Source organism: Gadus chalcogrammus, chromosome 4 (assembly GCF_026213295.1).
Source record: "Gadus chalcogrammus isolate NIFS_2021 chromosome 4, NIFS_Gcha_1.0, whole genome shotgun sequence".
Classification (NCBI taxonomy): domain Eukaryota; kingdom Metazoa; phylum Chordata; class Actinopteri; order Gadiformes; family Gadidae; genus Gadus; species Gadus chalcogrammus.
In genome coordinates this window covers 35,411,568-35,438,444 of record NC_079415.1, presented here as the reverse complement: position 1 = coordinate 35,438,444, position 26,877 = coordinate 35,411,568, and the positions used below count along the sequence as shown (strand labels likewise).

Here is a 26,877-nt window from a genome sequence, read left to right as displayed (position 1 = left end):
ATAGAATGTGATAATACTGTAATAATACTATAATATAAAAATACCATGTGATAATACTATAATATAATAATACCATGTGATAATACTATAATAATACCATGTGATAATACTATAATAATACCATGTGATAATACTATAATAATACCATGTGATAATACTATAATAATACCATGTGATAATACTATAATAATACCATGTGATAATACTATAATAATACCAACGTTGGACTACCAACGTTGGACTAACCCAATAATTTGATTTTCTTGAGGGTCATGTAAACGCACTGACTGTGTGAGTGCTTTCATCGTCCGTCGCCTAATAAAATGTAATTGGTAACACTGTCGCTTTTTATCGGCCGTCTTACTTTTATTTTCCTGTGAACACGTAACAATACCATGAAACAAAATTGCATAGAATGGCGGAAGATTTCAATTTTTTTAATTAAATTCTTCAATAGAATAAATTCATAATCATCTCAGAATTGGCATGGCAAAGTCAGTTTGCAACGGCAACACAATTAACTTGATTCAATGATATGAATACATTCAACTATACAATATGTCTGAAATTTTAGAAAACAATTTCTGTGCATGTGTGTGTTTGGATGCATTGTTTATGCAGTTCTATTCTTCCATATGTTTGCCATACGTCCATAAGTCTTATCTTTCCTAAAATGGTTGTGCTTTAGAATCAAACAATATGTAACCTTGGCATTCTGGGATCGCTTCCTTTATGTCTGGTCAAAGGTCGTAGTGTATGATGAAAATAAAATATTATCCCAGATGCATTTTAAGAACAGCAAGAGGCAACCAATCTTAAAGTTAAAGGCTGCAGCTAGCAACAGCTAAGAGCTAACAGGCGCTAGTATCCCCACCTTGAGGGTCGTATCGACTGCACAACTCAAATCCTAGCGTGTTTGTGCGGGTGTTTGGAGCTAATGTGGCTCCAAACATCGACAGCTATCAGCTAAAATATGCTAGCATCCATTGTTCAGGAGCTTAAATATGCTAGTTAATCCACAGCTAAGAGCTAACGATCTCTTAGTATTCACCACTGTCAGCTAAAAGATGCTATTATCTGGAGCTAACGACTCCAAGAGCTAACTAGAGGAGCCGGAAGCCGCCGCGGAGAGCTACATCTTCAGGAAACACTCCTTGGTGTTACTCCACATCTGTACTCCCTGAGAGAGAGAGAGAGAGAGAGAGAGAGAGAGAGAGAGAGAGAGAGAGAGAGAGAGAGAGAGAGAGAGAGAGAGAGAGAGAGAGAGAGAGAGAGAGAGAGAGAGAGTGAGAGTGTGTGTTACATATTTTCTATAGATAGATTGATAGATAGGTAACAACTTTATTAATCCCCAATAGGGGGATATCTCCATCATTGTGTATCCAGTATCTGTGGAGCAGCATTGTGGTGGTGTTTATGTGTCATTATTATCTGGGTTGGTAATGCCTGTAGCTCAGCCCCTGACTTCACAAAGTTTCAGGTTTTTCCAACATTTATATTAATTTATTTATGTAAGCAGGTCTCTAAATAGTTTGGCCCATAGGGGGCACTTGTGTGTGTGTGTCTGTATGTGTATGTGTGTGTGTCTCTGTGTGTGTGTGTGTGTGTGTGTGTGTGTGTGTGTGTGTGTGTGTGTGTGTGTGTGTGTGTGTGTGTGTGTGTGTGTGTGTGTGTGTGTGTGTGTGTGTGTGTGTGCGCGCGCGTGTGTGTGTGTGTGTGTGTGTGTGTGTGTGTGCGCGCGCGCGTCTTTCTGTGTGTGTGTGTGTGTGTGTGTGTGTGTGTGTGTGTGTGTCTTTCTCTGTGTGTGTGTGTGTGTCTTTCTGTGTGTGTGTGTGTGTGTGTGTGTGTGTGTGTGTGTGTGTGTGTGTGTGTGTGTGTGTGTGTGTCTTTCTGTGTGTGTGTGTGTGTGTGTGTGTGTGTGTGTGTGTGTGTGTGTGTGTGTGTGTGTGTGTGTCTGTGTCTGTGTCTGTGTGTGTGTGTGTGTGTGTGTGCGATGGGATGTCTTCACCTTCTTACACATGCTGATCTGCATCAGAGCGTAGCCAATCAGAGCCTCACGGATGTCCCGGTCCTTCTGCTGCCGGAAGCGCTGCACGTCCACCCAGGCCCCGCCCACGTGCACCCTGCACACACACACACACACACACACACACACACACACACACACACACACACACACACACACACACACACACACACACACGTCATTGTGTGTGCGTGTGTGTCTGTCTTTGTGTACGTCAGTGTGTGTGTGTGTGTGTGTGTGTGTGTCTTTGTGTACGTCAGTGTGTGTGTGTGTGTGTGTGTGTGTGTGTGTCTGTGTCTGTGTCTGTGTGTGTGTGTGTGTGTGTGTGTGTGTGTGTGTGTGTGTGTGTGTGTCTGTCTTTGTGTACGTCAGTGTGTGTGTGTGTGTGTGTGTGTGTGTGTGTCTTTGTGTACGTCAGTGTGTGTGTCTGTCTTTGTGTACGTCAGTGCGTGCGTGTGTGTGTGTGTGTGTAGTGGGGGACTCACTGGCACTCGCCCCTCCTCTCCTCCACCGCCTGCTCCCCCTCGCTGATCTGCTCCTCCAGGAGGTGGAGGCGCGCCTCCCTCTGCTCCGGGGCCTCCTGGCCGAACAGCTTGCTGGTCATCCCCTTCAGGGAGAAGGTTCTCACGCTCTGAGGAGGACACAGAACCCGGGAGAGCGCACGGACCGCGCCCGTTGTACATTGGAGTTGGAAGTCTCCGATCTTTTAAACGGTTCAATCACTCTTTATTCAACTTTTTACTTTTCTAAATTGGGTTATTTTCAATGAGTCCGTTTTTCAATTCGCTATTCGCACTTAGCTCCTCCCCTAACGACTGTCTCAGGGCCTGGTGGAGCTCCTCCCCTAACGACTGTCTCAGGGCCTGGTGGAGCTCCTCCCCTAACGACTGTCTCAGGGCCTGTAGCTCCTCCCCTAACGACCGTCTCAGGGCCTGGTGGGGCTCCTCCCCTAACGACCGTCTCAGGGCCTGTAGCTCCTCCCCTAACGACCGTCTCAGGGCCTCGTGGAGCTCCTCCCCTAATGACCGCCTCAGGGCCTGGTGGAGCTCCTCCCCTAACGACTGTCTCAGGGCCTGTAGCTCCTCCCCTAACGACTGTCTCAGGGCCAATGGGAGCTCACCCCGGTGGCCAGCTCCTCCCTCTGCTGCTTCTTGGAGAGCAGGTCCTGGCAGGCCAGCTCCAGCTCGTACTGGCTCAGCTCGTGTTTCCTACACACCGCGCTGAAGGAGACACACACAGCATGTAACACTCTGACACACACACACTGACACACACACTGACACACACACCGCGCTGAAGGAGACACACACAGCATGTAACACTCTGAAACACACACACTGACACACACACCGCCCTGAAGGAGACACACACAACATGTGACACTCTGACACACAAACAACACTGAAGGACACACAAACAGCATATAACACTCTGATACACACACACTGACACACACACCGCACTGACCCAACACACAGCATGTATCTGATACACACAAACACACACACACTCTTATAATACTCTGATGAACACACACCCACTCTCATAATACTCTGATGAACACACACCCACTCTCATAACACTCTAATACACACACACACTCTCATAATACTCTGATACACACACACACTCTCATAATACTCTGATACACACACACACTCTCATAATACCCTGATACTCTGTAAACACGGTCATTTAGATTTCGTCGTAAGCATATTGCAGCCTTTACACGCATACATTGAAGAAGACGAACACCAAAAGAGTCACTAGGAAACTCAGGTAGAGGTCTAGAGGCTGGTCTAGTGGTCTAGAGGTCTAGAGGCTGGTCTAGTGGTCTAGAGGCTGGTCTAGAGGCTGGTCTAGAGGCTGGTCTAGAGGTCTAGAGGCTGGTCTAGAGGCTGGTCTAGAGGCTGGTCTAGAGGCTGGTCTAGAGGTCTAGAGGCTGGTCTAGAGGCTGGTCTAGAGGCTGGTCTAGAGGCTGGTCTAGAGGCTGGTCTAGAGGTCTAGAGGCTGGTCTAGAGGCTGGTCTAGAGGCTGGACTAAAGGCTGGTCCAGAGGTCTAGAGGCTGGTCTAGAAGCTGGTCTAGAGGCTGGTCTAGAGGCTGGTCTAGAGGTCTAGAGGCTGGTCTAGAGGTTTTAGAGGCTGGTCTAGATGTTTTAGAGGCTGGTCTAGAGGCTGGTCTAGATGTTTTAGAGGCTGGTTTAGAGGTCTAGAGGCTGGTTTAGAGGTCCAGAGGCTGGTTCTTACCGTAGAGCCTCAGCATAGAACAGATACTCCTTCAGCTGGTCCCCATAGTGTTCGGCCTCCTCCAGAATATCATCGATGGAGGCAGCATACCTGGCACATGTTAAAGATGACATACATGACATACCTGTTATACATATGCATGCTATCTAGATCTCTAGAGATAGAAGGCAAAGAGATTTGTGATCTAGAACTAGAAGGTATTGAGAATGTGATCTAGAGCTAGAAGGTATAGAGATATGTGATCTAGAGCTAGAAGGTATAGAGATATGCGATCTAGAGCTAGAAGGTATAGAGATATGTGATCTAGAGCTAGAAGGTATAGAGATATGCAATCTAGAGTTAGAAAGTATAGAGATATGTGATCTAGAGCTAGAAGGTATAGAGATATGTGATCTAGAGCTAGAAGGTATAGAGATATGCAATCTAGAGCTAGAAAGTATAGAGATATGTGATCTAGAGCTAGAAGGTATAGAGATATGTGATCTATAGCTAGAAGGTATAGAGATATGTGATATAGAGCAAGAAGGAATAGAGATATGTGATCTAGATACACTCACGCGTCCATGTGATGTCCTGCGCTTTGCAGACCATCTCCCATCTGTTTCTCTAAGACACTCCACTCACTGACACACACACACACACACACACACACACACACACACACACACACACACACACACACACACACACACACACACACACACACACACACACACACACACACACACACACACACACACACAGCTGAATACATGACAGAAGGTCAACCCTCCAAGGTAAATCTGCACTATCTCTTCTATGTGAGACATTTGAGTTGTGATGTGCAAAGTATGTTACTATTTCCATCTATATTTTACAAACTTATAATGTATATATAACTGAACTTACTGATGAATGTTGAGTGTATTTATATGAATGTTCAGTGTATTATTATGAATGTTTAGTGTATTAATATGAAAGTTTAGTGTATTATTATGATTGTTTAGTGTATTATTATGAATGTTTAGTGTATTAATATGAAAGTTTAGTGTACTTATTTGTTTAGTGTATTATTATGAATGTTTAGTGCATTATTATGAATGTTTAGTGTATTAATATGAATGTTTAGTGTATTTATATGCATGTTTAGTTTATTTATATAATAATAATACATTTAATTTAGAGGCGCCTTTCATGGCACCCAAGGCCATATGAATGTTTAGTGTATTAATATGATTTTTTTTTGTGTATTTACATGAATGTTTAGTGTATTTATATGAATGTTTAGTGTATTTATATGAATGTTTAGTGTATTTTAACGGTACCTGAAGACTCGGCCGTAGTTTCCATGGACCTTGTAGACACCATATAGACGGTCAGCCACACGCTGCAACACACACACACACACACACACACACACACACACACACACACACACACACACACACACACACACACACACACACACACACACACACACACACACACACACAGACGATTACACCTGTTACAGTATCCCAACTGGCATCGACGGTTTGTTTGTTTGTTTGTTTGCGTGCGTGCGTGCGTGCGTGCGTGCGTGCGTGCGTGCGTGCGTGTCTTACTGCACGTGCACGGAGCAGCTGAGACGTGTGCGACTGCAGCTCATCACTGTAGTGCTTCATCTCCACGAAGCGCCTGGCAACAAGAAACACACTTAGTAACCAGCTAGCAACCTAGTATAACCTAGCAACCACCTCCGTGTAACCTAGCAACCACATCAGAATAACCTAGCAACCACCTCAGTGTAACCTAGCAACCACCTCAGTGTAACCCAGCAACCACCTCATATAACCTAGCAACCACCTCATGTAACCTAGCAACCAGCTCAGTACAACCCAGCAACCTTTTAATTATAACCACCTTATAAGGTACAATTAGCTTCCACTAGCTATGCCTAGCTACCACTAGCTACACTTAGTTACAAAAAGCTACCATCTAGCTGCCCCTAGCTTTGCCTAGCTACCACTAGCTACGCTAAGCTACCTAACTACCGCTAGTTATCATTGGTACCCTACTGTAGCACAGTTGGTAACTCTAATGGTAACACGGAGGATGACATGTTGGTAACAAAAGAAGTGAATCCAATGTGAACCCAGAGGCGGAGGAACGTACCTGTCAGGATTCCTGACCCTGAAGGTGGCGCTCAAGGCCCGCAGTCGGGAGTCGGCCTGCAAACATTGAATCAATTAAGACTCAATTAAACACATTCAATCAATTAAGACTCAATGTCACACATTCAACCAATTAAGAGTCAATCAACACGTTCAACTAATTGCGAATAAATTAAGCACACATTTAAGCAGTTTAGAGTAAATTAAACACACATGAGACCAATTAAGAGCTAGTTAAAATGCTAACCCTGACGTTCTGAAAATACCAACCTCAAACAAACATCAATTAATAATCTCATTCAAACTCGTTAAAGGTGCAGATGGAGGCCGAGGACGAGGGTGAAGAAGGGTTGCTAGGGAGTCAGTTTGTATAAGAAGATGGTCGCCGTGGTTACCTTGTCCTGGAACCCGGTGTCGGACACCGCCTCCTTCCAGCCCTGCTCCTGACAACGACAACACACTCAGAGTGAATCGCATGTTCCTTTGTACACGTGTCAATCAATCGTTCACTAGCAATGGCTCACGGAGAGAGACACGCCCCCTTTGAATGCTTTAATGGTTCATCATGTGACCCGGGTCGTGACCTGGTGGCGCTCACCTCGGTGAGGAACTGGTACAGGATGCTGTCGTGGGAGAGGACAGGATGTGATGTCACTCACCTCGGTGAGGAACTGGTACAGGATGCTGTCGTGGGAGAGGACAGGATGTGATGTCACTCGCTGGAGGAAGTTCTCCAAGCCGACCCGTCGGCGCTCCACGAAGTCGGGGTCCATGTTGTCCGCCGACAACTTGTGCCACACAAACTCTGCCTGGAGAAAACACACACACACACACATAAACACACACACACATAAACACACACACACACACATCAACACAGACACACACACACACACACATCAACACAGACACACACACACACACACACATCAACACAGACACACACACACACACACACACACACACACACACACACACACACACACACACACACACACACACACACACACACACACACACACACACACACACACACACCCACACAGACACACACACACACAGACACACACACACACATAAACACACACACACATCCACACACACAGACCTGAACACAAACTCTGCCTGACGAAAACACACACACACACACACACACACACACACACACACACACACACACACACACACACACACACACACACACACACACACACACACACACACACACACACACACACACACACACACACACAGGCGCATCAACACACACACACAGACCTGAACGCAAACTCTGCCCAAAGAAAACACACGCACACACACATTAACACACACACACACACACACACACACACACACACACACACACACACACACACACACACACACACACACACACACACACACACACACACACACACACACGCACACACGCACACACGCACACAGGCGAGGTTCTGGGGGTCCTACCCTCTTCTCGGGCAGTGGGGAGACCACGACGGCGGGGTAGGTGACCAGCAGGTAGCTCCTGAGGATCTCAAACTCACTGTAACGCCTCCACAGCGAGTCAGGGGCCGGCTGACGGCCGTCGGCCAGGGGCTCCACGGGCCTGACACACGGCGGGGGGACAGCACTTAGGAGGGGGGGCCCTCATAGAGTACACCCACTGTAGAGTACACTCACTGTTCATAGAGTACACCCACTGTAGAGTACACTCACTGTTCATAGAGTACACTTACCGTTCATAGAGTACACTCACTGTTCATAGAGTACACTCACTGTTCATAGAGTACACTCACTGTTCATAGAGTACACTCACTGTTCATAGAGTACACTCACTGTTTATAGAGTACACTCACTGTTCATAGAGTACACTTACCGTTCATTGAGTACACCCACTGTTCATAGAGTACACTCACTGTTCATAGAGTACACTCACTGTTCATAGAGTACACTCACTGTTCATAGAGTACACTCTCTTTATAGAGTACACTCACTATTCATAGAGTACACTCACTGTTCATAGAGTACACTCATTGTTCATAGAGTACACTCACTGTTCATAGAGTACACTCACTGTTCATAGAGTACACTCACTGTTCATAGAGTACACTCTCTCTTTATAGAGTACACTCACTATTCATAGAGTACACTCACTGTTCATAGAGTACACTCACTGTTCATAGAGTACACTCACTGTTCATAGAGTACACTCACTGTTCATAGAGTACACTCACTGTTCATAGAGTACACTCACTGTTTATAGAGTACACTCTCTCTTTATAGAGTACACTCACTGTTCATAGAGCACACTCACTGTTCATAAAGTACACTCTCCCTTTATAGAGTACACTCACTGTTCATAGAGTACACTCACTGTTCATAAAGTACACTCTCCCTTTATAGAGTACACTCACTGTTTATAGAGTACACCCACTGTAGAGTACACTCACTGTTTATAGAGTACACTCACTGTTCATAGAGTACACTCACTGTTTATAGAGCACACTCACTGTTCATAGAGTACACTCACTGTTTATAGAGTACACTCACTGTTCATAGAGTACACTCTCTCTTTATAGAGTACACTCACTATTCATAGAGTACACTCACTGTTCATAGAGTACACTCACTGTTCATAGGCCGTTTCTCAATTCGTAGCACGCGTACTACGGACTCGATGACTTGCAAGCACGTACTTGGCAAGTCTGTACTTCAAGCACAGACTTGCGAGCACGCGAGTACGTACCTGCAATTGGAACAGCAGCGGACTCGATGACGTCACCACCTCTGCTCGTCCGTTAACTGTGCTACGGCCTCATTTAGGCATATACTGAACAATATAAACAAATGATACAAAACAAAATCCCAGCCTCTTTCATTTTCAAATAGTATGTAAATATTCTGAATGAATAACAATTGAAAAGATATGAGTGTCCTGTCATGTGTATAAGCTATACACACACACGACCTTACATATATATATTTATATATTATTATTATATTATATATTATATAAATATATATATAAGTTAAGAGTAACTTAAGCTACAGTTGTAACTATGCGTCTTCTCCATATTGTCCGCCCTCGTACTGCTGCGAGTGCGAAATGCATCCTGGGATTTATAGCGGGAGCAAGCACACACGAGCCACCTCCGATGCATGCTCGGTGAAACGGCGATATCGAGCACGCATCCAGAACACTTCCGGGTTTTACGACAGTACTCGCTTGATGCGTGCTTCGAATTGGAACAGTGCTCGGGCAACGACTGATGACGTTTCACGAGTCCACGAGCACACGAGCACGCACAAGTACGCGAATTGAGAAACGGCTATAGAGTACACTCACTGTTCATAGAGTACACTCACTGTTCATAGAGTACACTCACTGTTCATAGAGTACACTCTCTGTTCATAGAGTACACTCACTGTTCATAGAGTACACTCACTGTTCATAGAGTACACTCTCTCTTTATTGAGTACACTCACTGTTCATAGAGTACACTCTCTCTTTATAGAGTACATTCACTGTTCATAGAGTACACTCACTGTTCATAGAGTACACTCTCTCTTTATAGAGTACACTCACTGTTCATAGAGTACACTCACTGTTCATAGAGTACACTCACTGTTCATAGAGTACACTCACTGTTCATAGAGTACACTCACTGTTCATAGAGTACACTCACTGTTCATAAAGTACACTCTCCCTTTATAGAGTACACTTACTGTTCATAAAGTATAATTACCGTTCATAGAGTACACTCACTCTTCATTGTACATTTACTGTTTATATAGTACGTTTACTCTTTATAGAGTACACTTACTGTTTAAAAAGTAAATTTACTGTTTATAAAGTACATTTTCTGTTTCTATAGCACATTTACGGCTTAGAAAATACATTCACTCTTGAGAAAGTATATTTACTATTTAAAGAGTGCATTTACACCTTCAAAGGTACATTTACTAGTTATGAAGTACATTTACTTTTTATAAAGTACATTAACACCTAATAAAGTACATTTACTTTTTATTAAGTACGCTGACTTTTTAAGTACAGAGTTCTGCTGCAAATACAAACCTTCTGTGTTTTTGCATTTTATAACCTTGCATATTAGAACGATGAGGACACAGAGACCCCCCCTTACAGACACAGAGAGACCCCCCTAACGGAACCAGAGGCAGTGGTCCTGCCGGTCCGGGGGTGATGTCGTGATAACAGTTACCGTCTCACCGTGTCTCCACCAGGTAAACCGTGAAGGTCTCCTGCATGTTCATGGCGTTCTTCCCGTTGCGTTTCTCCGTCTCGGCGACGCTGACCTCCAGTCGGCTGGACAGGCTGGGCACGACCATCTGAACCCCAAAACAACCCCGCAAAAATAACACGCTTACTGTAGCGGTGGGACAGCTGACGGAGGGCCTCTGGCGTCATCTATTGGCCGACCGGAGCACTACATCCTATAATAATAATATCAGCAGGGTTGGCCTGTGATTTCGCTGTAGTTTCTAATTAATACATTGCGGGAGCAGTTCAGTCGATCCCTATTTGAAAGTATGGACGTGTAACCAAATCAACCCATAGTTACGGATCGGTCGCCCACAGACGCTGTGTTCCGACAGTCAGTTTATTCCCAGTCGACCTGCCCGTTAACGGGATCAGGCCTGATCTAAAACACTCGCGAGACCCGTGTGAGTTCGCTGTACTGACCACCGTGGTGTGTTGGTGTTCTTCCAGGGGGTCTTCCATCGGATCTGAGCCCCCGGTGCGCTCGGACGGGTCTCCGCGTTCCTCCGCCATCCTTCCTGCAGTCGGTGTCGGTGAGGTGCGGCGCATGCGCAGAGGTGAGCAACATCCTCCGGTCTAAAGCGTGCAGACCGACTGCATGACATAAGGTCACCTTTTGACTCAATAGTATAAAAGGGCCAACATGGCTGTTCGAACAGGGTGTAACATATAAAACCCAATATGGAATAGTTCAGGGAACCTACAATTACCGACAGGTTTCTATTGAAATGCTAAAATGTATCAAAAATCTTGATATACATTTTAATATACATATAATTAATAGAGAGAGATCATACAAATATATGTCTATTATACTTTGTGTATGTGTGTATATATATATAAACTTGTTAAATGATTCCATCCATTGTTCTGCTCAGTACTGACAGCGGTTTACGTTACAGAGCTCCGAGCGGTGGGATAGACGAGGCCAGCGGGATCATGAATACCGTTTAATCAGAGGAAAAAGATCACACAGAATGCTTCAATCATTTGGTCATAACAACAGGCTTTATCCTCCGTGACGACACCGGTGAGACGACACGTCGGGGGCGGGGGGAGTGACAGGTCGTCATAGCGATGCACTCTCCGCCCACACATCAGTCATGAGCCACAAAATCACAGTCGGGCCGTCGTACCACCGCCTCCCCCCGGGGGGCCGTCGCCAGGGCGACCAGGAACAGGGACCGCCCCAGAACCTGTTCCAACCGACACACACACACACACACACACACACACACACACACACACACACACACACACACACACACACACACACACACACACACACACACACACACACACACACACACACACACACACACACACACACACACACACACACACACACACACACACACACACGGTGCTGCCGGGCGGCTTTAGGATTTGAAGGGGGGGTTCTTCCAGAGAGGCTTGTGGTAGACCCAGGCGTCGCCCTGGAAACAAGACAAGCAGAGGGGGGGGGGGGGGGGGGTTAGCCGCTACAGCCTCTGTGACAGCACAGCATCCGTCATACGCTTGGGGGGTCGGAAGGGGCAGTGTCTAGTGTCTAGGTCCCTGGGGGCCCTCTACAGCCCGGGTCCCGGGGCCTCACCGAGGTGGGGGGGGGGGTCTCACCTCGCTCTCGAAGTAGCGCGTCTTCCAGGGGGCGTCTGCGTCGGCGCGGTGCCTCTCCTCCAGCCTCTGCCGCTCCTCCAGGACCCTCTTGTGCTCCGTGGCCTTCTCCATGTCCCTCTGCCGCAGCGCCTCCGTCACGTGCTGCCACAGCCGCCTGCAGGGGCCCCCAGCACCCCGTCAGACCACAGCCGGGGCCCCGGGGCCCTCAAGGCCCCCTGAGGGCCCCCAGCACCCCGTCAGACCACAGCCCGGGGCCCCCGGGGCCCTCAAGGCCCCCTGAGGGCCCCCAGCACCCCGTCAAACCACAGCCCGGGGCCCCCGGGGCCCTCAAGGTCCCCAGCACCCTGTCAGACCACAGCCGGGGCCGCAGGGGCCCAGGGTCCCACCAGGCCTGTAGAGGCACGGCAGAGCCCTGATAGGCCGCCACCGACCCGCTAACGTGGGGTGGATCTGGTCCTTGGTATTAGGTACACTCTCACTTATCACTCACTCCCTCACACACTCACTCCCTCCCTCACACTCCCTCACACTCGCTCACACTCACTCACACTCACTCACTCACACTCACTCACTCTCACTCACTCTCACTCACTCTCACTCACTCTCACTCACACTCTCACTCTCACTCTCTCACACTCTCACACTCACTCACTCACACTCACAAACTCGATTTAGACCGAGACACTCTGGACAGAAAACGCAAAAGTGGCGCTACGTTCTCACTTCTTATTCTGCGTTTAGACGAGCGTCTTTGGGGGGGGAATCTGCGTGCATACGGCGACGCTATAGTGTGTGTAATTCGAGGTAGTACGCACTCCAGTTGGCTAGGTGGTGCTGTCTGCTTCTCCACCGCTGAATTGGTGCATCAAAACTTGCCCTAGGTAATTCATGCGCCTTCTCTGTTCCGTTAAATTATTCGTGATTATTCGGCTTAGCTGCTGAAATGACAACTGGACAGTTATCAGAGTTGCTACTTGAATGTCCGACTGATGGAAAGAACCAGACATGTTTGTTGTTGTTTGCCTGTACTGTACATGGATGTGACGTAAACACGTACCCGACAAGGGCAGATCAAAGCACACTTTAGCGTTGTTAACCCTTTAGAAGGAGACGCGACCGTGGTGCGTGTAACACTTCCACTCTGGAGGGTGGCTTCATTTTTTTGTTTTTTCAAGCCCCGAAAACGCCGTCGCCCATTAAACAAAAAGGCACATCTGATCATAATTTTGTAGTCTTCACCCACAAACGTTGTTGTGTAAACAGGGCGTTATTGCAACACACTTTCACTTTCCGAACTCACTCTCTCTCTCTCTCTCTCACTCACACACACTCTGACTCGCGAACTCAGTCCAACTCTCACTCGCTCACTCTCGCTCGGCCACTCTCACGTTCCCACTCTGGCTCATTCCTCTTCATGCTACCACAGACACGGTGGGCCCACTAGGGGGGGGGGGGGGGTGCTCACCGTGACTCAGTGGGGCCCTGGCGGCCCACTAGGGGGGGGGGGGGGGTCCTCACCGTGACTCAGTGGGGCCCCGGCGGCCCACTAGGGGGGGGTCCTCACCGTGACTCAGTGGGGCCCTGGCGGCCCACTAGGGGGGGGGGGGGTCCTCACCGTGACTCAGTGGGGCCCTGGCGGCCCACTAGGGGGGGGGGGGGGTCCTCACCGTGACTCAGTGGGGCCCTGGCGGGCCACTAGGGGGGGGGGGGGTCCTCACCGTGACTCAGTGGGGCCCCGGCGGGCCACTAGGGGGGGTCCTCACCGTGACTCAGTGGGGCCCTGGCGGGCCACTAGGGGGGGTCCTCACCGTGACTCAGTGGGGCCCTGGCGGCCCACTAGGGGGGGTCCTCACCGTGACTCAGTGGGGCCCTGGCGGCCCACTAGGGGGGGTCCTCACCGTGACTCAGTGGGGCCCTGGCGGCCCACTAGGGGGGGTCCTCACCGTGACTCAGTGGGGCCCTGGCGGGCCACTAGGGGGGGTCCTCACCGTGACTCAGTGGGGCCCCGGCAGCCCACTAGGGGGGGGGGGGTCCTCACCGTGACTCAGTGGGGCCCTGGCGGCCCACTAGGGGGGGGTCCTCACCGTGACTCAGTGGGGCCCTGGCGGGCCACAGGCCGGACGTGTTTCCTGCAGACGGGCAGCTTGGTGACGTCCACCAGCCGCACGGCGCCCGGGCCCTCGGCCGCCGGGTAGCTGAACTCCAGCACGCCGTTCCACTCGCCCTGCACGCGGCACGCCACCACGCCGGTGACGCTGTGCTTCACCTCCGCCGTCACCCTGCAGAGGAACACAACCACGGGGACCGGTGAGGAACACACACAACCACGGGAGGAACACACACAACCACAGGGACTGGTGAGGAACACACACAACCACGGGAGGAACACACACAACCACAGGGACCGGTGAGGGACACACACAACCACAGGGACCGGTGAGGAACACACACAACCACAGGAGGAACACACCCACAGGGACTGGTGAGGACTGGTGAGGACTGGAGAGGACTGGAGAGGACTGGAGAGGAGAGGAGAGGAGAGGAGAGGAGAGGAGAGGAGAGGAGAGGAGAGGAGAGGAGAGGAGAGGACTGGAGAGGAGAGGACTGGAGGGAACCACAGGGTGAGTCCTACAGGGTACTACAGGGTACTAGTGTGTTCCAGTGAGTACTAGAAGGTACTACAGGGTACTACAGGGTACTACAGGGTACTAGTGTGTTCCAGTGAGTACTAGAAGGTACTACAGGGTACTAGTGTGTTCCAGTGAGTACTAGAGGGTACTACAGGGTAATAGTATGTTCCAGTGAGTACCAGTGAGTACTAGAGGGTACTACAGGGTACTACAGGGTACTAGTATGTTCCAGTGAGTACCAGTGGACCACGTACTTGTGCAGCTTGCCCCCGTAGAAGGGCTTGGTGTGGAAGGTGATGACGGCTGAGTAGCCGCTCTTGGCGCAGGTGACGATCACCTTGCCGCCCAGCTCCACCCAGGGCACCGTCAGGATGGAGCGGGCGTAGGCACAGGGCAGCGTGAAGGTGTACTCCTCCTCGTGGTCCAGCAGGGACAGGCAGCCTGGGGCACACACACACACGGGCGCACACACACACACACACACACACACACACACACACACACACACACACACACACACACACACACACACACACACACACACACACACACACACACACACACACACACACACACACACACACACACACACACACACACACACACAGATATAACCTGCCCTCCATCACATCACATAGGCCTCATGGGGAGACAGTCCAGTACTACTGGTCTGCTACTACTGGTCTGCTGACGATAGTCTAGTACTACTGGTCTGCTACTACTGGTCTGCTAACGATAGCCCAGTACTACTGGTCTGCTACTACTGGTCTGCTAACGATAGCCCAGTACTACTGGTCTGCTACTACTGGTCTGCTAACGATAGCCCATTACTACTGGTCTGCTAACGATAGTCCATTACTATCTGGTACTACCACTCCTACCAGTGGTCTCCCAGTCCTACCAGTGTCTCCCAGTCCTACCAGTGGTCTCCCGGTCCTACCAGTGGTCTCCTGGTCCTACCAGTGGTCTCCCGGTCCTACCAGTGGTCTCCCGGTCCTACCAGTGGTCTCCCAGTCCTACCAGTGGTCTCCCGGTCCTACCAGTGGTCTCCCGGTCCTACCAGTGGTCTCCCGGTCCTACCAGTGGTCTCCCGGTCCTACCAGTGGTCTCCCGGTCCTACAAGTGTCTCCCAGTCCTACCAGTGGTCTCCCAGTCCTACCAGTGGTCTCCCAGTCCTACCAGTGGTCTCCCGGTCCTACAAGTGTCTCCCAGTCCTACCAGTGGTCTCCCGGTCCTGGCTCACCTTCCCCCACCATCGACACGCCGATGGACATGCCCATGAACTTGCTCTTGGTCCAGACGTGCGTGTTCACACACACGCGCTTCTCCGGGCACTCGGCGTAGAAGCCCGACACGGGCGGGTGGTGCGACACCTGCTCCGCCACGAAGCGGACCTGGTGGGTGGAGTCCGGCGGGGGGGGCGGGGCCGTGGAGGAGGGCTCCGGGGGTGTGTCCGGGGCCCGGGGGACCCTCCAGGAGCACTGGAAGGTCTCCCCGATGATGGGGTTGTAGGGCTTCTTGGCGACGGCACCGCGACGGCCTTCGTGGAACGAGGTGAGGTAGTACTCCACGAAGCGCACCATGCGGTCCTCGGGCGTGTCGCCGTCGGCGACGGCCAGGAAGAGGTCCGGGTGGGACATGAAGTCGGCGTACATCTCCAGCAGGGAGCGCTTCTCCAGGATGAAGGTGGGGAGGACGACCTGCGGGAGGCACGAGGAGAGGGCTGCTGACTCACGCCGTGGCCGACGCCACGGCCCGCAGACGGGCGACCAGACTCACGGGCCTCGAGATCCCCCGGGATCCCGGGGGATCTCGAGGCCCGTGAGGCGGGTCCGTGAGGCGGGCGACCAGACGTCTGGTCGCCCGCAGGACTAGAACCTAGTCCTTCTAGGTTCTATAACCTAGAAGGACTGCTGGACCAGAGGGTCTATAACCCAGTAGGACTGCTGGACCAGAGGTTCTGCTATAACATAGAAGGACTGCTGGACCAGAGGGTCTGCTATAACATAGAAGGACTGCTGGACCAGAGGTCCTATAACCTAGAAGGACTGCTGGACCAGAGGTTCTGCTATAACATAGAAGGACTGCTGGACCAGAGGGTCTGCTATAACATAGAAGGACTGCTGGACCAGAGGTCCTATAACCTAGAAGGACTGCTGGACCAGAGGTTCTGCTATAACATAGAAGGACTGCTGGACCAGAGGGTCTGCTATAACCTAGAAGGACTGCTGGACCAGAGGGTCTGCTATAACATAGAAGGACTGCTGGACCAGAGGGTCTGCTATAACATAGAAGGACTGCTGGACCAGAGGGTCTGCTATAACATAGAAGGACTGCTGGACCAGAGGGTCTGCTATAACATAGAAGGACTGCTGGACCAGAGGTCCTATAACCTAGAAGGACTGCTGGACCAGAGGTTCTGCTATAACATAGAAGGACTGCTGGACCAGAGGGTCTGCTATAACATAGAAGGACTGCTGGACCAGAGGGTCTATAACCCAGTAGGACTGCTGGACCAGAGGTTCTGCTATAACCCAGTAGGACTGCTGGACCAGAGGTTCTGCTATAACATAGAAGGACTGCTGGACCAGAGGTCCTATAACATAGAAGGACTGCTGGACCAGAGGTTCTGCTATAACCCAGTAGGACTGCTGGACCAGAGGGTCTGCTATAACATAGAAGGACTGCTGGACCAGAGGGTCTGCTATAACATAGAAGGACTGCTGGACCAGAGGGTCTATAACCCAGTAGGACTGCTGGACCAGAGGTTCTATAACCCAGTAGGACTGCTGGACCAGAGGTCCTATAACCCAGTAGGACTGCTGGGTCAGAGGTTCTATAACCCAGTAGGACTGCTGGACCAGAGGTTCTATAACCCAGTAGGACTGCTGGACCAGAGGTTCTTTAACCCAGTAGGACTGCTGGACCAGAGGTTCTATAACCCAGTAGGACTGCTGGACCAGAGGTTCTATAACCCAGTAGGACTGCTGGGTCAGAGGTTCTATAACCCAGTAGGACTGCTGGACCAGAGGTTCTATAACCCAGTAGGACTGCTGGACCAGAGGTTCTTTAACCCAGTAGGACTGCTGGACCAGAGGTTCTATAACCCAGTAGGACTGCTGGACCAGAGGTTCTATAACCCGGTAGGACTGCTGGACCAGAGGTCCTATAACCCAGTAGGACTGCTGGACCAGAGGTTCTATAACCCAGTAGGACTGCTGGACCAGAGGTTATATAACCCAGTAGGACTGCTGGGTCCTGGGTGCAGCTGACTGCTGGTGCAGTGCCCTGCCAGGCCTCCAGGGGGACCTACCCGTGTCAGGTCCATGCCCAGCTTGAGCTGGGACAGGAGGTGTAGGATGACACTGCGCTCCTCCTCCACAGCACCCAGCTCCTCCTCTCGCTCCACGAAGGAGTCCTCCACCTCCTCCTCTGCATCCACCTCCTCCAGCTCCTGTTGGGGGGGGGGGGGGGGGGGGAGTTAGTGTTGGTGTGTGAAGGTGTTCAGTGTTTGTGTAGGTATGCATGTTTAGGTGTGTAGGGGTGTGTGTGTGACCATGTGTTAAGGTGTGTGAGCGTGCAGGGGTTTGTGTGTGTGTGTGTGCACGTGGAGGTATGTGTGAGTGTTTGTGTGTATATGTGTATGTGTGCGGGTGTGTGCGAGCGTGTGTGCATTAGAGGTGAAGGAGAAACCGGGCAAGGTCATGAATTATTGGTCGGTCAGGAGAAGAGGCGTGTTCAGTTTCTAGAGAGCAACGCAATCTAAGAACACCACAACAAGGACTCAACGCATGTCCACTTTACTTCTGGTTCGTAATTATTTTTTCTTTTAGAATTCAATAGTTAAATAGAGACGTTATAATATCCATTCATGCATAAATTCAGCTCAACAAATAGGCCTGGCCTAAATGGAAGGGACGTTTATAAGTTCACTGTTTCCAATGTTGTTTTGGTCCTACTACCGATTGATTTATTGCTTGTTAAGTGAATAATACAGAACATAAAAAAATTCATAATAATAGTCGCATAGGTCAAAATAATCGCTATTCGATTATTTCCCCGAGCCACAACCGGAGCGCTGAGTTGGTCCCACGACGACGCCCCCGTGACCGAGCTGAAGCACTATCACCGCTCCAGCCAATCAGAGGTGATCTAACGAAAACCAATGTACGAGCGGGCTCTTAATCGGGTTTTGAGAGGCTGTGTGAGTGTGAGCGTGCGTCGGCCCCCGGCCTTAGTCCCAGGAGCAGGGGAGTTTCCTGAGGCGCTTACCCCAGAGAAGCTGCAGGACTCTGGGGTGCTGAGCTCCAGCCGGCCCTCCCCCTGGAGGCCGTCGTTGGTGGAGAAGCCGCCTAGCGAGCCGCCGCTGCCGCCGTTCTTCAGGATGTCGGCCATCTTGGGCTCCAGCCACTCCACGTTGGGCCCTGGGGGGGAGGAGGGGGGAGACCGTCAGACCGGAGACCCTCAGCGCACACACACACACACACACACACACACACACACACACACACACACACACACACACACACACACACACACACACACACACACACACACACACACACACACACACACACACACACACACACACACACACACACCAGCAGTGCTCACCCAGACCGCCTCCAGCACCCTGCAGCTTGGCCAGACTGAGCGTCCCTAGAGACCCACTGCCTCCACCACACACACCCCCCCCCCACGCCCAGCCCTCCCATTGGCTGCGCGTTGGGAACGGGGCGTGTGATTGGAGGAGGCAGGGGGGGTTTCAGGACGCAGCCCGCGACCGGTGAAATATACATGAGGAGTAAGAGGAGCTGGTGTTGAGGAGAAGTAGGCCGCCGCCTCCTCCTTAGGTCCTCCTCAACTCCCCCCGTCTCTCCCCTGTCCCTCCCCCGTCTCCTCCTTGTTCATCTGCCTCATTATCCCCTCCCTCCTTATCCTCTACCTCCAGCTCTCCCCTTTCACCCTCCCTCCTCTCCCCTCCTCCCTCTCCTCCCGGAGGTGTAGAGGGAGCTAGCTTGTGGGAGCTAGCCTGTGGGAGCGCACGGCGCGGCCCCTACAGGTGGACATCTGCACCTGTCCAGGTCTGGTTACCGCGGGGACAGCGTCAACACAGATCAATAATGCAGCATAGTTCCATCGAGAGCGTAAAGCGCTACGAGGACAACGAGGACACCCAAGGCTAGCTCGGCCAGCTAGCACGCCCAGCTAGCATCCAGGACTGGCAAGCCGGGCTAGCAAGCCGGGCTAGAGAGCTAGGCTAGCATGCAGAGCTAGTATGGCAGACTATCATGCCGTGCTAGCATACAGAGATACCATGCCGGGCTAGCGTCTTAAGCTAGCATCCAGAGATACCATGCCGGGCTAGCGTCTTAAGCTAGCATCCAGAGATACCATGCCGGGCTAGCGTCTTAAGCTAGCATCCAGAGATACCATGCCGGGCTAGCGTCTTAAGCTAGCATCCAGCGTTACCATGCCGGGCTAGCGTCTTAAGCTAGCAAGCCAGGCTAGCACGCCGAGCCCCGACGCTGCGGCGCTCTGTGAAGCCCGAGGGCCGGCCCAGGACCCGTGGTACGGACCTGCCAGGGCCGAGTGGTGACGCGCCAGCTGCTGGAGCTGCAGGATGTGCAGGCAGTCGTGCAGGCAGGTCATGGTGGCCATGGAGGTGGCCTTCAGCATCAGCAGGTCCTGGTCCAGGGGCGAGCAGCCCGGGACCGGGGGCAGGCCCTCGATGGTCTGGATCAGGTCCTTATGCTGGTCCTGGGCCTGCACCATCATCTGGGACACATCACACGGACCACGCGTCACACACACACACACACACACACACACACACACACACACACACACACACACACACACACACACACACACACACACACACACACACACACACACACACACACACACACACACACACACACACACACACACGTGGTACAGACACACACACACACGTTAAGGACACAGGTACACACGCATTTAAGACAAAGGTACAGACACACACACACACCGGATCACACGTAACACACACACACACACACACAGGTACAGACACACACACACGTTAAAGACACAGGTACAAACACACACATTATAGACACACAGGTACAGACACACACGTGTTACAGACACAGGTACAGACACACACACACACACACACACACACACACACACACACACACACACACACACACACACACACACACACACACACACAGGTACAGACACACGTGGTACAGACACACACACACACACACGTTAAGGACACAGGTACACACGCATTTAAGACAAAGGTACAGACACACACACACACCGGATCACACGTAACACACACACACACACACACACAGGTACAGACACACACACACGTTAAAGACACAGGTACAAACACACACATTATAGACACACAGGTACAGACACACACGTGTTACAGACACAGGTACAGACACACACACACACACACACACGCACACATTATAGACACACACACACTGTTACGTGTGTGTGTTTTTCCCCTGCTGTTTGGTGTGCTGTTCCAGGTACCACCCTCCCCATCGGACTGATCAGACACACCTGCAGCCCCTCAGCAATCACGTGGATTGGTATAAAGCTGCAGGGATGAGAGCAGACGTGGCCAGTGGGCCAGATAGGCGAACAGAGTGGGGTCGCAGTCGGTCGCGAGTCGGAGCTACGTGGGCTCTTTGTCGTGGCATTGCTACCTCTGTGGAGGGTAAGTGTTGTTTGTTGCTCCCTCTGTGGAGGGTAAGTGTTGTTTGTTGCTCCCTCAGTGGAGGGTTAGTGTTTGTTGCTCCCTCAGTGGAGGGTTAGTGTTTGTTGCTCCCTCAGTGGAGGGTTAGTGTTTGTTGCTCCCTCATTGGAGGGTTAGTGTTTGTTGCTCCCTCAGTGGAGGGTTAGTGTTGTTGCTCCCTCAGTGGAGGGTAAGTGTTTGTTGCTCCCTCAGTGGAGGGTTAGTGTTTGTTGCTCCCTCAGTGGAGGGTTAGTGTTGTTGCTCCCTCAGTGGAGGGTTAGTGTTTGTTGCTCCCTCAGTGGAGGGTTAGTGTTTGTTGCTCCCTCAGTGGGCTGCGATGGGTCTAAGCAGAACACAAGAATTTGTTGTACTCCAGCTCCATCGAGGCTGCGATGGGTCCAAGCAGAACACTAGGTCATGATGTGTACATTATGCATTAAGCATCGCGCCCACAGCTCTCAGTAAACACTTGGTTCAGTCTCAGGTAATCCTCAAGCCTGGGCGAAGGGCCGTACAGACGATCCAGTATCTAGCGCTGGAACACTGGAGCCCTACCCTGTAGCGCCACCTCATGGACACTGCAGTACGCGGCAGCATGTCCCCTCTCTCCCCCCGTCTACCTCGCTCCCCTCTCATCCCCTTACCCCCTAGTTAGAAGATTTAATTATTCAATATTTTAAAATGTGTAGGCCGCCCTCACCTCGCGGGCGTCCAGCAGGTGGTCGGGGAGCAGGGACCTGCGGCTGGAGTAGAGCGAGGAGCCCTTGTGGGCCTGGGTCAGGCTGAAGTAGGAGGACGACGCCCCGGTCTGGCTGGCCCGGCGCTGGGCCAGGGGCGAGCTGCCGCTGCCCTGGGACACCGTGGAGAAACTACGGGACTTAGAGGGGGCCTGGCTCTGGGGGGGGGGGGGGGGGAGAGAGGGGGAGAGGGGAGAGGGGAGAGAGGGAGGTGGAGAGGGAGGGGGGAGAGGGGAGGGGGGAGAGGGGAGAGGGGGAGGTAAAGAGGGGAGAGGGATGGGGTGGAGAGGTGGAGGGGGGAGAGGTGGAGTGGGAGAGGGGAGAGGGAGGGGGGAGAGAAATGGAGGTTGGAGAGATAGAGGGGGGGAGAGATTAGCAATACAATAGCAGCGCTGCATCCATTTGGTCCCGCCCCCTAGCTCGCTGTCCGTCACTCCGGAGGAACGCTCCAGCTCAACGACTGAAGGCTAAACCAGCAGGTGTGTTGTGTCTCACCTTGCCCAAGGCCTCGGTGTGGTGCTGCGTGCAGATCTGGAGACGGCTCACCCAGTGCTGTCGCTCCTTAGCATCCGTAGCTAGAACACACACGCACACAGGGTCGTAGCTGTTAGCATGCGTAGCTAGAACACACACACACAGTGTCGTCGCTGTTAGCATCCGTAGCTACAACACACACACACACACACACACACACACACACACACACACACACACACACACACACACACACACACACACACACACACACACACACACACACACACACACACACACAGTGTCGTCGCTGTTAGCATCCGTAGCTACAACACACACACACACACAGAGCCGTAGCCGTTAGCATGCGTAGCTACAACACACACACAGGGCCGTCGCCACAGCTATCTACGCGGCGGAGGTCACAACCCCACCCGAGCCCGCAAGGTCAGCGGTCATTCCGGGTTTGAGGGTGCTGCTGCTGGCTCCTCATACTGAAGGAGCGTAGCCCGGGTGTAGTACGTTGTTCAGAGACGGAGCCACTGAGCCGTTATCTGACGGGAAGGAAAGTGATATCTGATACTAATGTCTGAGGCTGCAGCGAGGAGAGCACCTTCTCCTATCGACCCTGTCTGTAATCTCTGGGTGACGCACACTAGAGTCTACCTACACTAGAGTCTACCTACACTAGAGTCTACCTACACTAGAGTCTACGTACACTAGAGTCTACGCACACTAGAGTCTACCTACAGTAGAGTCTACGTACACTAGAGTCTACCTACACTAGAGTCTACCTACACTAGAGTCTACCTACACTAGAGTCTACCTACACTAGAGTCTATCTACACTAGTCTACGTACACTAGAGTCTACCTACACTAGAGTCTATCTACAGTAGAGTCTACCTACAGTAGAGTCTACATACAGTAGAGTCTACATACAGTAGAGTCTACCTACACTAGAGTCTACCTACACTAGAGTCTACCTACACTAGAGTCTATCTACACTAGAGTCTATCTACACTAGAGTCTATCTACACTAGAGTCTACGTACACTAGAGTCTACCTACACTAGAGTCTATCTACAGTAGAGTCTACATACAGTAGAGTCTACGGACAGTAGAGTCTTTAGTGACCGGTCGCCGCGGTAACGGTGTGCGTAGGGACCGGTCGCCGCGGTAAGGGTGTGCGTAGGGACCGGTCGCCGCGGTAACGGTGTGCGTGGGGACCGGTCGCCGCGGTAACGGTGTGCGTGGGGACCGGTCGCCGCGGTAACGGTGTGCGTGGTGACAGTGCGCGGTCACCCACCCCGGAGCTTGTACTGCTCGCCGCTGATGGCGTTGACGGTGAAGGTGTGGGAGTCCTCGTCGCTCGGGGAGATGACGGCGCCGGCCAGGGGCAGAGTCCCCCGCGGCTTCTGGGGCCGCGACTGCTCGTTGACGAAGTACTCCAGCATCCCCGCCTCGTTGTTGAGCACGAAGAACCTGGAGACAGGGAGTCGGTGGCTAGGGGGGTCCAACCGGCTAGGGGGGTCCAGCCCCTCTGGGTTCAGACCCCGGGACCACCGCCCCACCTGGAGACAGGGAGGCGGTGGCTAGGGGGGGTCCAGCCCCTCTGGGATCAGACCCCGGGACCACCGCCCCACCTGGAGACAGGGAGTCGGTGGCTAGGGGGTCCAGCCCCTCTGGGTTCAGACCCCGGGACCACCGCCCCACCTGGAGACAGGGAGGCGGTGGCTAGGGGGGGTCCAGCCCCTCTGGGTTCAGACCCCGGGACCACCGCCCCACCTGGAGACAGGGAGGCGGTGGCTAGGGGGGGTCCAGCCCCTCTGGGATCAGACCCCGGGACCACCGCCCCACCTGGAGACAGGGAGGCGGTGGCTAGGGGGGGTCCAGCCCCTCTGGGTTCAGACCCCGGGACCACCGCCCCACCTGGAGACAGGGAGGCGGTGGCTAGGGGGGGTCCAGCCCCTCTGGGTTCAGACCCCGGGACCACCGCCCCACCTGGAGACAGGGAGGCGGTGGCTAGGGGGGGTCCAGCCCCTCTGGGATCAGACCCCGGGACTACCGCCCCACCTGGAGACAGGGAGTCGGTGGCTAGGGGGTCCAGCCCCTCTGGGTTCAGACCCCGGGACCACCGCCCCACCTGAAGGCCTCCTACGGACGCCCCCTTAAACCTGGCTGCTGCTTAATGGGGTACGATTTGCACTGTACTGACATTAATAATGCACGTGTGTCCTCATAGTATACTCAGTAGTGACTGCTGAGTGTTGGAAAGTTTAGGGCTAATAAAAACAACATGGTCACATGATCAGAATTAACGTCTGGTAAAAAATATTGCATCTACAAATTTAGAAAAGGCCGTTTACGGTGCTCTACTGTTGGTTATAACTGTGTCAGTAAAGCCTAATGACCCATCAGTCACACAGCATTGTATTGACAACACAGTTGATCAGCAAGCAGTCATTCCCTCTCTCTCACACACACACACACACCCACTTACCGGTACTGCCATCCGGTCACCAGGTTGGTGTACTTCATCAAGTACCCGTTGATATTCTCCATGTGGTCACTGAAAGAGGAACGACAGAAACTAAGTCAAAGTGACCTCCTTACTTTGTTCAACGTGTAGCAGACCTCTTCAGTACACCACTGTGTCATGTAACTTGGCAGACCACTTTAGTGTAAACTAATGTCAAGCAGACCACTTCAGCATACACTAGCGTGCACTGTAATGTCCAGGAGACCACTTTAGTATACACTAACGTGTACTGTCACGTCTAGCAGAGCACTGGAGTGTACTTTAACGTGTACTGTAACGTGTAGCAGACCACTCTAGTATACTACTCTAACGTGTGGTGTAACGTGACGTGTGGCCCACCTGTACTGCAGTGTAGTGTGTAGTGCGGCCCACCTGTACTGCAGTGTAACGTGTAGTGTGGCCCACCTGTACTGCAGTGTAACGTGTAGTGTGTAGTATGACGTGTGGCCCACCTGTACTGCCATCCCTTGGTGCTGGCCCTCCCGGAGCTCGGCGTGCGGCTCTGGGGGAAAGCCTCCAGCCGGGCCTCGCTCTCCGGGACCCGCAGCGCCGCGGCGCTCTCCACTTGCGTAGTCATAGCTAAGGTAGGCTAACACTAACGCTAACGAACCAATGTCACTACAGTAGGGGGGGCTAGGCTAGGCTAGAAACCTCCCAGGCCAACCGACTACTGCTCGTATTTAACTCGTGTTGGTTAACGGAAGTGAAACGAAGCGTCCGTCCGGTGTCTGGACAAGCGGGCCATGTCACGGCGGGCGTTTAGCCCGTTAATATTCCCCGTTACCGAGCAGTCGACCGACAGTTTAACTTTTTCTCCTGCTGAGCTACGAGTAGCATAGCTGGCCAGTATTTACAGCGGCTTGACAGGGAGCCGGTCACGTGATCTCTGGAGCGACTTCCTGGTTATCAAAACATCGGGGCGTGGCTTTAGGGTTGGTCTGCTGCATGCTGCATGCAGGGGTGTGTCCGAGTTTAAAAATAGAATCTGGATCAAATATATATGTTTGAAATCCCATGTTTTGCTATCCAGGATCACCTGATCCTTCTTACTTCTAGGCCCCTTTGGATTGGATCACTGTGATCCAAATACAACATTTTAGGATTACCAAATCCTGTTTACCAGAGCCTGAAATAGAACCAACAGTGTAGCCGACTGGCTGGGCAAAGAACAACAGGTTGGCAAAATACCGGTGGCCACAAATAGCCATTTTTTTGTTTTAATTTTAAGAAACCTTATTTTGTTCGACTGTTAAGTAACAAAACAAATCATTTACAGGACAGATACTAGCTCTTTCCACCTCTGCCTTTAGGAGTTGTATCTCCAGATGACTTCTTGACTCAGTTGAATTTGTACTTCTGCTCTTTTTGGTTTCCTGTTTCAGAAGCAACTCGTAGCTGTCACCATCCTGGTTTGTAGCTGAGGAACGTTTGAGGTTTTTTT

The 26,877-nt window shown here is 51.8% G+C and overlaps 2 protein-coding genes across 2 annotated transcripts; both read right to left on the bottom strand.

Moving 5' to 3' along the window:
- Positions 1-495: 495 nt before the first annotated feature.
- LOC130381554 (sorting nexin-4-like) lies at positions 496-11,287 on the bottom strand. Its single transcript, XM_056589214.1, has 14 exons — positions 11,112-11,287; positions 10,638-10,756; positions 7,874-8,012; positions 7,066-7,215; positions 6,802-6,849; positions 6,408-6,463; positions 5,858-5,930; positions 5,579-5,640; positions 4,832-4,897; positions 4,275-4,364; positions 3,147-3,246; positions 2,512-2,657; positions 2,009-2,123; positions 496-1,180 (listed from the first exon to the last, which is right to left on the bottom strand). Exons 1-14 carry the CDS (start codon positions 11,235-11,237, stop codon positions 1,133-1,135), a joined length of 1,338 nt encoding a protein of 445 aa, XP_056445189.1. The 5' UTR covers positions 11,238-11,287; the 3' UTR covers positions 496-1,132.
- Positions 11,288-11,625: 338 nt separating this feature from the next.
- Positions 11,626-26,344, bottom strand: osbpl11 (oxysterol binding protein-like 11). The gene is made up of 13 exons (XM_056588972.1): positions 25,889-26,344; positions 25,398-25,466; positions 24,204-24,379; positions 22,919-22,998; positions 22,387-22,581; positions 20,515-20,713; positions 19,208-19,359; positions 18,249-18,389; positions 16,179-16,635; positions 15,190-15,376; positions 14,390-14,584; positions 12,306-12,459; positions 11,626-12,124 (listed from the first exon to the last, which is right to left on the bottom strand). Exons 1-13 carry the CDS (start codon positions 26,011-26,013, stop codon positions 12,068-12,070), a joined length of 2,187 nt encoding a protein of 728 aa, XP_056444947.1. The 5' UTR covers positions 26,014-26,344; the 3' UTR covers positions 11,626-12,067.
- Positions 26,345-26,877: the final 533 nt, after the last annotated feature.